General features: G+C 39.6%; 1 protein-coding gene across 1 annotated transcript in view; it reads left to right on the top strand.

Moving 5' to 3' along the window:
- LOC127548989 (vomeronasal type-2 receptor 26-like) overlaps positions 1-7,862 on the top strand; it is a 22,672-nt gene extending 14,810 nt beyond the window's left edge. Inside the window, exons 3-4 of the mRNA XM_051976699.1 lie at positions 3,461-3,584; positions 6,722-7,862. Of these exons, the coding sequence (XP_051832659.1) occupies positions 3,461-3,584; positions 6,722-7,650 (1,053 nt within the window). The 3' untranslated portion in view covers positions 7,651-7,862. The remainder of the gene's footprint in view (positions 1-3,460; positions 3,585-6,721) is intronic.
- The last annotated feature ends 4,100 nt before the right edge of the window (positions 7,863-11,962 follow it).

Here is an 11,962-nt window from a genome sequence, read left to right as displayed (position 1 = left end):
GGGAATCTATCTATCAAAGGAAAGTCAGCAATTATATGAACAAAATTATTAAAAAATTCCATACGAATAAAGTCAGACTCAAATAATTGGAAAAATATTAAGTGCTCTTGGATAGGCCGAGCGAATATAATAAAGATGACAATACTCCCTAAACTAATCTATTTATTTAGTGCTATACCAATCAGACTTCCAAGAAAACATTTTAATGATCTAGAAAAAATAACAACAAAATTCATATGGAACAATAAAAAGTCGAGACTCTCAAGGGAATTAATGAAAAAAAAAATCAAATGAAGGTAGTCTAGCTGTACCTGATCTAAAATTATATTATAAAGCAGCAGTCACCAAAGCCATTTGGTATTGGCAGTGTTATTTTTTGTTTTTTCATTGAATACACTAATTCCTTCTATTTTTCTTTCATCACTTATTACTGAAGAAAACATTTCCAGTACAATATTGCATAATAGTGGTGTGAATGGACATGCTTGTTTAACCCCTGATCTTATTAGGAAGATTTCTAGGCAATTAAAATTCACATGACTTTGGGAACAGCACTTGCATTACAATGACCTTCCTGAAAAAGAAGAAGCTTCAGGGTCTTGTTGAGTTATCTCCCACATCTATGACTGAGACTGGGGAAGTCTTCTTCTCTGTAATTAGGCAATATATGGACTACCTTATTAATTACCAGAGTGTGAAATACCTTTGTGTGAATGGTTCTGAAGGAGAAGGTTTGTCGCTGAGTGTTGCAGAAGAGTGTGTGACAAATGGAAAGAGTAAGTTGGACCATGTGATCATCCATATACACTCCTAATTATGTACCTGTGGAGGTGATTATCAAAGCCAGAATGGCAAAAAAAAAGCTGTGTTTTTCTTCACAAACATAAATAGCTGTCAGTTAAAAATGTTTATTCCACCATTATTATTTAATATCATATTAGAAGCACTAGCCTCGGCAATAAGAGTCGAGAAAGATATTAAAGGAATTAGAGTAGACAATGAGGAAACCAAACATTCACTCTTTGCAGATGATATGATGGTATACCTAGAGAACCTCAGAGATTCTACTAAAAAGCTATTAGAAATAATTCATAATTTTAGCAAAGTAGCTGGCTACAAAATAAATCCCCATAAATCATCAGCATTTTTATACACCACCAACAAAATCCAAGAGCAAGAGATACAAAGAGAAATTCCATTCAGAATAACTGTTGATACCATAAAATATTTGGGAATCTATCTATCAAAGGAAAGTCAGGAATTATATGAGCAAAATTATAAAAAAGTCTTCACACAAATAAAGTCAGACTTAAATAATTGGAAAAATATTAAGTGCTCTTGGATCGGCCGAGCAAACATAATAAAGATGACAATACTCCCTAAACTAATCTATTCATTTAGTGCTATACCAATCGGACTTCCAAGAAAATATTTTAATGATCTAGAAAAAATAACAACAAAATTCATATGGAACAATAAAAAGTCGAGAATCTCAAGGGAATTAATGAAAAAAAAAATCAAATGAAGGTGGCCTAGCTGTACCTGATCTAAAATTATATTATAAAGCAGCAGTCACCAAAACCATTTGGTATTGGCTAAGAAATAGATTAGTGGATCAGTGGAAAAGGCTAGGTTCACAAGACAGAATAGTCAACTATAGCAATCTAGTGTTTGACAAACCCAAAGCCCCTAACTTCTGGGAAAAGAATTCATTATTTGATAAAAACTGTTGGGATAATTGGAAGTTAGTATGGCAGAAATTAGGCATGGACCCACACTTAACACCATATACCAAGATAAGATCAAAATGGTTCCATGACCTAGACATAAAGAACGAGATTATAAATAAATCAGAGGAACATAGAATAGTTTATCTCTCAGACTTGTGGAGGAGAAAGAAATTTGTGACCAAAGATGAACTAGAGACCATTACTGATCACAAAATAGAAAATTTTGATTACATCAAATTAAAAAGCCTTTGTACAAATAAAACTAATGCAAACAAGATTAGAAGGGAAGCAACAAACTGGGAAAACATCTTCACAGTTAAAGGTTCTGATAGAGGCCTCATTTCCAAAATATATAGAGAACTGACTCAAATTTATAGGAAATCAAGCCATTCTCCAATTGATAAATGGTCAAAGGATATGAACAGACAATTTTCAGAGGATGAAATTGAAACTATTACCACTCATATGAAAGAGTGTTCCAAATCATTATTGATCAGAGAAATGCAAATTAAGACAACTCTGAGATACCACTACACACCTGTCAGATTGGCTAAGATGACAGGAAAAAATAATGATGAATGTTGGAGGGGATGCGGGAAAACTGGGACACTGATGCATTGTTGGTGGAGTTGTGAACGAATCCAACCATTCTGGAGAGCAATCTGGAATTATGCCCAAAAAATTATCAAATTGTGCATACCCTTTGATCCAGCAGTGTTTCTATTGGGCTTATATCCCAAAGAAATACTAAAGAAGGGAAAGGGACCTGTATATGCCAAAATGTTTGTAGCAGCCTGTTTGTAGTGGCTAGAAACTGGAAAATGAATGGATGCCCATCAATTGGAGAATGGCTGGGTAAATTGTGGTATATGAATGTTATGGAATATTATTGTTCTGTAAGGAATGACCAGCAGGATGAATACAGAGAGGACTGGCGAGACTTACATGAACTGATGCTAAGTGAAATGAGCAGAACCAGGAGATCATTATACACTTCGACAACAATATTGTATGAGGACATACTTTGATGGAAGTGGATTTCTTTGACAAAAAGACCTGAGTTTCAATTGATAAATGACAGACAAAAGCAGCTACACCCAAAGAAAGAACACTGGGAAACGAATGTGAACTATCTGATTTTTGTTTTTCTTCCCGGGTTATTTATACCTTCTGAATCCAATTCTCCCTATGCAACAAGAGAACTGTTTGGCTCTGCAAACATATATTGTAGCTAGGATATACTGTAACATATCCAACATATAAAGGACTGCTTGCCATCTAGGGGAGGGGGGAAAGGAGGGAGGGGAAAAAAATCGGAACAGAAACGAGTGTCAATATAAAGTAATTATTAAATAAAATTTTTTTTAAAAAAAAAAGAAAGAAAATACAAAAAAAATGAGATATTTCCCACATCTATGACTGAAACAAGGGAATCTTCTTCTCTGTAATTATGCAACATATGTATTATCTTATAAAGAACCAGGGTGTGAAATACATTTTGGGGAATTGTTCTGTAGGAGAAGTTTGTCACTGAGTGTTGCAGAAGAGTGGGTGACAAATGGAAAGAGTAAGTTGCACCATGTGATCATCCATATACACTCCTAATTATGTATCTGTGGAGATGGTTATCAAAGCCAGAATGGCAAAAAAAAAAAAGCTGCGTTTTTCTTCACAAACATAAATAGCTGTCAGTTAAAAATGTTTATTGCATTCTCCTGTCACCATCTTAGATTCCCTCTGCAGTATGTAATCCCAGTTGTCCTGCTGGATTCAGGAAGTTGCCTTTGGAGGGGAAGCCTCCTTGTTGCTTCAGCTGCTCCCCATGCTCAGAAGGAGAAATGTCCAGCCATATGGGTGAGTTACTGCAAGGAGCTCACTTCTCATGGCCCTTGCTAGAGAAAAAGACTAAGAGGATATTCTTTTGTCTCAATTTTGCAGAAATGTCGCAGTCTCTGTAAATGATTATATGAGTCAGAGAAAGAGCAAAAGTTAGGAACTTTTCCCATAAGATAAAGGGTGAAAACAAGGATGCCCATTCTCACCAATATTATGACTCTTTGTACTAGAAATGTTATCTTTAGCAATAAGAGACCAAAGTGAAATTGAAAATTAATGTAAGCAATGAAAAAACTAGTATCACACTTTGCAGGAGATTTGGTATGTTTAGAGAATCCTTGAAAATCAACAAAAACTACTTGAAACATTTTCAACACAATCGATGGATAGAAACCAAACCCACATATATCACTGCCATTTTCATGTTATAAAAAAAAGCCAGGAATGAGAGGTAGAAAGAAAAATCCCAGATAAGTGTAAACAAGACAAAATATGTGGAAGTCCAAGTCAAAGCCAGGAACTGTACAACACAATGACATGGTAAATTTTTCCTGCTGCAAAATGAGAAAGATAATAGACAGGAAGAAATTGCTCATCATCTTATTTCTTTGATGAACTGCCATCACTTACCATTTTATTCCTACATAGTTTGCCATGGATATACACAAAGGTAAAGATTAAAAACAATATATACAAGTGTCTCTGCATTTGTATGTATATTTGTAAAATATGTAAATATATAAGTTTATAGATAAGGGAGTGAGAGAGATGTCTTTGCAAGAAATAGAAAGGGAGAAACAGATAGATGTTGAGAGACAAAGGCAGAAGTAGAGATAGAAAGAAATGAATAGAGAAACAGAAATCGAAACAGAGATGTTGAACTGGAGAAGGCAAAAGCAAAGAAAGTTACTTGATGGGGGAGTTGTATTCCACACATTATAGATTGCAGACTTTCCTCTAACTTACGGGTCTGGTTTCAGCAGAAAATTTACTCAAAACTGACCAAGAGCTGAAAACTAGCAGGGTCTTCAGAGATCATGGTTCATGTCCCATAAGAAACCCAGAGCCATGAGCTGACTCTGTAAGCTCCATAGGAGCCATCCAAATGCTATTACCCCTTTCTACTGATGATCCAGTATTGCCTTTCCCTATTTCATTGTTCTAATGCTTTATGGTATTGAACAACATTGTAACAAAAAAGTCAGACATACTGAGTAATGCTGAACAAATTGGCCTTTTCCCTCTGACATTTTAATCAACAGACTTGAAAGCAGGGATAGCCCTGGGACTGGACCTGGGACCTGTGGTGAGAGGGAACACCTGCAGCAGGAACCATCTCTACTTAAGAAGGTCAGGTATTTAGCTGGGCCTTGTTTTCTGAGAGATAGTAAAATCATTGTGGAGCAGAGTAACTTCCACAACATTAAGAGGGCATCTGCCCTTTCATGGCCATCACCTGTTTTCATCACACGGCACATGGAGTGACATCAGCTCAGCTCAGGAGGTTAAGAAATGAGACATGGGATAAGGAAATCACCACGTGGGTCACAGGACTTGTGGAGTCAACACTGCATCCCAAGCTCCAAGCAGAATGGATGCTGCCATGGCTTATTCAATAGCATTGCATTTGAGTCTGGCCTTACATGGTTTTGAATCCAAGAGAGAGGGGAAAACAGGAAACCAGAGAAAAGGCTGCTTCTGTGAGAAGATCCTACAATTACAAAATTTAGATGATCCCTTAATCTCATCTGCTGCCTTAGTGGGGCACACATGGGTCTCTCCCCTGCAATGATGGCAAATTCTTGTGATCATGATAAAAATTGTAAAAACCATTTAAATAGAGGCTCGATTATGTGCTACATATGTTCTTTCTCCTGTGATGCTCATAATAACCTTATGAAGATGGTGTGATTATTATCCTTATTTCCCTGAAAGGAAAACAAAGACAGACCAAAGCATATTATTTACCCAGTTACATAACAACTGTGTTTCTGAGGCAGGGTGTAAACTCTGACTTTCTTGACTTCAAGTCCTATTCATATCCAGTAGTCATTTACTTAGTGATAATTCATAGTAAAATTGAAACAGCTGAGGGTAATTTGTGACATAGCTGCCATGTCTCTTTGGGTTTTTACTGCAGATGTGTCAGGGGCCAGAAAAGATTTGTGAAGATCATAAACAAAGAAGGAGAATCAATGAGGAGAAAATAATAATTTTGAGGCAACAGAGAGACTGCTGAAAGAAATCAGGGGCCTAGTGTGTCATTGAAGCTTTCGAGATACTAATTTCAGGTCTCGTGGACCTGAAAGCTATGATTAAAATAAGGTCAATCCAATATTCCAAATACTAGTGAAAAACTCCAACTGAGGATCCAAAGAGAACTTTTCTTTAAATTAATTGATGAAATGAAGATATTAATGGGTTATCATTTTCACTATTGAATACATCCTGGAAAGGCTTGATTTCTCTTGGGATTCATAAAAGGAACATTTCCAAAACAAAAGAAACATGTTTTCTATAAGAAACTTGCCAGCTGTTTAAAAAGTCTTTATTCAGTCAATTAAGAGTCATTTAGTATGAGAAGAACTTGGTCATGAATAAAGGGTTAGAGTGATAAAAAGGAAGTGAATCCTTCATTCAAGGAAGCTTCTATTCCAACAGAGGAGACAAGAATCCATACACTGTCTGTATCTACCAAGGAAATGTTTAAAATTCATAAAAATTGATTGTGGAAAGGTGTAAACTGGGAGTTGCAAAGAATGAGGAGGTATTGAAACAGGCAGCTCTTCAACTTGAGTTGTTGCCCAACACAACACCGAAGTAATCTGGAATATTTGATACGAAAGGGCTCCACTGTCTAAACTCATTGTCCTTAGTGATTAGGTTAAGAAAAAAGGATGTCATCTCTTATATAAAAGAAATAAAGAGAACTTGAACCCAAGCCAGCAGTGATCAAGGACTTGAATAGATTTGATCTGGCCAGTGTACTGTACCAAGTGACTTAGCATTGACTGTGTCCTTTGGTAAAGAGAAAATGGGGTTTTGCATATGGTGGAAGCAGAAGGAATTGCTACAGATCTCGGGAAGATTTCCTACTGTGGGAATCAAGTGAAATATTTTAATCTAAACATTAAGTCCTTGTTTGTCTCCAGCAGATGCCGAGCAGTGTAAGAAGTGCCCAGAGGATGAGTATCCCAATAAGCAGAGAGATCGCTGCCTCCCCAAGTCTGTGACCTTCCTGGATGTGAATGAAACCTGGGGGATGGCAGTGACACTTGTAGCTGTTTCACTCTCATTGCTCACGGCCCTGGTTCTGTGGGTCTTTGTGAAGTTCCAAGACACTCCCATAGTCCAAGCCAATAACAGGAACTTCAGCTACCTGCTCCTCACCTCCCTTTCCTCCTGCTTTCTCTGCTCCTTGCTCTTTGTGGGCCGTCCCACCACTGCTTCCTGCCTTCTCCGACAAACAGTATTTGCAGTTGTGTTCACAGTGGCTGTTTCCTCCATTCTGGCCAAAACCATCATCGTGGTTCTGGCTTTCAGGGTGACAGGGCCAGGGAGCAGGATGCGGATGTTCCTTCATCCCAGAGTGCCCTACTGTGTGGTTCTCATCTGCTCCGGAATCCAAGGGCTTTCCTGTGCCATCTGGTTGGGGACCCATCCCCCCTTTCCAGAAGCAGACATAAGCTCTGAATCCAGGCACATCATCCTCACTTGTAACGAGGGCTCCGCCTTTGCATTTTACTGTGTCCTGGGCTACATGGGCTTTCTGGCCCTGGGCAGCTTCACCATAGCCTTCCTGGCCAGTAACCTACCCGATGCCTTCAACGAAGCCAAGTTCATCACGTTCAGCATGTTGGTGTTTTGCAGCGTCTGGGTCTCTTTCCTCCCCACGTATCAGAGCTCCAAAGGGAAAGCCGTGATGATTGTGGAGATCTTCTCCATCTTGGCCTCCAGTGCCGGGTTACTGGGCTGCATTTTTATTCCCAAATGTCTTGTGATTCTTCTGATATCATGGGAAAATAACACAAAACAGAGCAAGAATCAAAGGAGTTCCAGGAGCAAGAATTCTTTTTTTTTTTAATAATTTGATATCTTTATTTTCCCCCGTTCCATATGAAACAACATTTTTAACTTTTTTTTAATGCTTTGACTTCCCCATTCTCTCCCTTCTTTCCCAACCCCAGAACCATTGAGATATCACACGTACAGTTACACAAAATATTTATACAAATGTCTTGTTGAGAAATACATGTGTATCATTCCTTGGATTAATAAAAAGAATCCTTAAAATAATATTTTTACAAACTGTGCAACATCAACAGTTTCATCATAAAGACCTTCAGAGTAGTTTTGGATCATTGTGTTGTTGCAAAAACAAAGTTATTTGCAGGTGACCACTCCACTCTATTGCTTGACTTTGTGCACATTACATTTCAGTTTGCTCATGTTCATGTCTATCCTTCCAGATTTTTCTGGTCATCATAGTTACAGAATCATCAAAGTATTCCATCCCAATTACGTACCACACTTTCTTCAGTGATTCCGCATTTGATGGGAATTCCCTCAATTTCTAATTCTTTCCCCAAGAACAGAGGTCACATCAATATTTTTGTATGGATATTTCCCTTTCCTTTTTTTCTTAATCCCTTTTGGATTTCAAACCATGTAGTGTGAGTTTTAGGTGGATTAAATTCTCTAACTTTAGTGCCTTTTCAACATATATCATATATTTTAATCAATATCTATTGGGGGCTGGCTCATATTTTAATATATTTCAATCATTTATCCATATGTTTGAGAAAAACTGGCTGCAGCAAAGAAAGTTGCTTCAAAATTTTGTTCACAATGATTATTGCTGACTATATATTTCCCCGTTTATTTGTTTTTTTTCAGTTTATCCCTCATGAAAGGGTTTTACTTTTCACCACACAGTTCACAATATTCCCTCTCTTTTCTCACCTTAGCCCCTGCTCTTATTCCTTTACTCCCCTACGACCTTGCAAAATAATATAGATTTCTATATCTATGTTGAGTATGTTATTTCCTCTTAACAGCCAATTCTAATAAGTGTAATATTCACTCTCTCTCCATCCCCTCCTTCCTTCCCCTCTACTAAATACTTTATGTTGCTTTTTTAATAGAAGATAATTTATGTCATCCTCCTTCTCCCTTTCCCTTTCTCCCAACACATTCCAACAATCCTTTAATTTAATGTAATTTCTTTCATCAAGTATTTTCATATTCATATTCAATTCACACCTATGCACTCTGTTTGTTTATACTCCTAACTTCCCTAATAACAGGAAATCTCTCGTGAAATACAAAGATCATCCTCTCATGTAAGAATCTAAACAGATAAAACAGGTTAATTTCCTTATGATTTCCATTTCCTGATTAACTACTTGTGCTTCTCCCAAATTCTGTACTTGAAAGTCAGTTTTTCTGTTCAGCTCTGGTCTTTTCACAACAAATACTTGGAATTCTTCTATTTCCCTGAGCTCCCACGTTTTTTCCTGAATGTTTATCATCAGTTTTACTGGGCAGTTGATTCCTGGTTACAATCCTAGCTCTTTGCTGTATAGAAATTCATATTCCAAATATTCTGATACTTTAAAGAAAAAAGTGACAAAATCTCATGTATCCTGACTGTCTTCTCACTATACTTGAATTCTTTCTTTGAAGATATTTGCAATAATTCCTGTTTACCTAAAAGTTCTGGAATTTGACAACCCTATTTCTGGACGTTTCCTTTTTGAATTCTTCAGACAGTGATCAGTGTGTTCATTCCATTTCTCTATTACCTACTAGAATACCGAGAGTTTTCCTCAATGATATCTAACCAGAAGATGTCTAGAAGTCCCATAATTTTAAAATGATCTCTGCTGGATCATTATTTTTTCAGTGAGATATATCACATTGTTTCCTACTTTTTCATTATTTACAGTTTTGATTGATGGTATTTGGATTTCTCATAAAGACATTAGCTTCCATTGGACGAATTATATCTCATGTTTTTGCCAAGACAGCAGCGGATTCAGAGTTATGGCTCCTTGTTTGCTGGCATCAATCCAGGGCTGGGACTTTGCTGGCTTGATCTATACCACTTCTGAGCTCCTACCTCACAATAGCCCTAACCCCAACTAAAACCATCCCAGCCCTCCAGTAAAAACAGACCTTTCTTGGCAAATCTCAAGGATTGCTTCTCTTAGTAACTATTTGTGGGTTTTTTTCTGTTAAGTATTAATTCAGAGGCTTGTAATGAAATGGACAGTGAGAGAAAACGCGGAGCTACACAGCTCTGTGCCTCCTCTCTGCCATCTTCCTTACTTAAGATTTCAACAGCAAGTCCTTCCACAGGATATAAAGACACACCTACTATGTGTCAATAGAACGTGGCAGATTTTATAGCTCCTGTCAGAACCAAAGGAAGAGGAGCACGCATTATGCATGACATGGATGACGTCCTATGTGCCCATTCTGATGGGGATGTTGTACAACAGATGCTGAGACACAGCTTCCTCTCTGGGAATTGTCTGCGGATCCCAGCTCCGGAGCTGCCCAACATGTCCAGGAAAGGTTGTCCTGCCCCCGGCACAGCGGGGGCCCTTGGGAGCTCTCTCACAGGGAGGGACGCCGGCTCCTGTCTGCATGGGATGGTCAGTGGTCCAGTCCTGCTGACACTGGATGAGTCTCCGGGCAGAGGCTGAAGGAAAGCTGCAGGAGAAAGGGCTCGTGCTGGGAAAGGTGCCCAGTAGGGGCTTAACTAATGCTTCTTCCATCCCCCTTCCCCTCCTATTTCAATTTTCCTTTGGCTTTATTTTGGTTTTCTTGTTCAGCCATTTTTCAATCACATTCCACTCTTTCTGGCCCATTTCTGATTTTCTTGGCAGTAACACTGGGGTATTTTGACATTTCCTTGTCTAACTCATTTTATACTCAGGAACTGAGGCAAACAGTGACTTGGCCAAGGTCACTCAGATAGGAAATGTCGGAGGCCGGATTTGCTCTTAGAAAGAGGTTTCCCTGACTTCAGGGCGGGGCTCTCACCACTGCCCCACCCGCTGCCCCTTCTTCCTTCAGTTCTGTGATGTTCCATCTCCCCCAGAGGAATGTGTGTGTGTGTAGTAGACATAAGGTGAAGAACTTCCAAGAAGGTTTAAATTCCTCTTCTGTGTTTTAGTTTCTCTAGGTCTCTGTGACCTGCATGAGTATGTTGAGTAGGAGCCAATATGTACTTGGTTTTTAGACATATGTATTTAACCTCGAATGACGACATTTATCACTGTTTAAGTTTTCAATGTTTAGACAACTAGTTGCCTGATGTGTGGTTCCTCCTGGAACTAGGGACTCTGCTGTTTGGGGCATGAATAACATCCAATTGGGGGGGAGGAGACATATCTCAATGTTCAACCACTCATGATGTAATCCTTTGTAACTAAAACCTATAAAAACTGTGTATGTCATCCCTTTCTTTAGCCCTTCTACCGAGAGCTCTCTCTCGCTTTCCCTCCTCGGGGTGGAATTCGTCATTCTCATGAGAATTAATTAAATAAACAACTTTTCTGCTTTTTATTTCCAGAGGTCTCTGAGTAGTCATTTTTGGAAAGGATTTTTTATCCCTCACAAATGTAAACCAGAGGGTGAGGGCTATCAGTATTACTCGGTGTCTAATAAATGCATGAGGGGGGATCGAAGGCCTCTCCAGCTTTGGGGGATACACAGAAGGAATGTCCCAGCCTGAGGAGGCCTCCAGGGCTGGGGAGCGGCTAGAACGAACCCACGTCCCAGGGAGACCCCGGACCCTCGGAAACGCGAGTGTGGGGGAATGTCCTGGCGCCTCGGGCCTGCTCTCCCGCGCTGCAATAGTAACTGCCGTGTATAAAGTGCCCACTATGTGCCAGGTCCCGTGCTGAGCCATGGGCAGATATTAACTCATTTACTACTAATACGAATAACGACTGTTTATGCAGCACATCCTGTGAGCCAGGCCCTGGGCTAAGGGCTGCACAAGTGCCTCATTTGACCTCACTGCACCCCCAGGAGTTAGGTGATATTATTGCCCCATTTTACATCAGCGCAAACTGAGGCAAGCAGAGGGGTTTCCCAGGGCCCCACGGGCAGCAGGTGCCTAAGGCTGCAGTGGGACTCGGGTCTCCCTGGCTCCAGGCCTGAGCTCCATGTTCTGTCCCACTGAGCTGCCCCTTCCAGGCCAGGCGTCCCTGGAGCTCCTGACTCAGCCATTGCCTCCCCCCTTAGCTTGGCTCTCTCCCTTCCCAGCTCAGGGGTCAGACAACAACAGACTTGGGCAGGACCATGAGGAGCCCTGGGCCCCTCCCCCAAAGCCCCCCTGTTCTGCCTGAGGCTGCACCAGATCGTGGACCTGGAGCCAGGAG

This window comes from Antechinus flavipes, chromosome 1, assembly GCF_016432865.1.
Source record: "Antechinus flavipes isolate AdamAnt ecotype Samford, QLD, Australia chromosome 1, AdamAnt_v2, whole genome shotgun sequence".
NCBI lineage: Eukaryota > Metazoa > Chordata > Mammalia > Dasyuromorphia > Dasyuridae > Antechinus > Antechinus flavipes.
The sequence above is the reverse complement of the archived record's forward strand: the minus strand, read 5'-3'. Positions and strand labels throughout refer to the sequence as shown.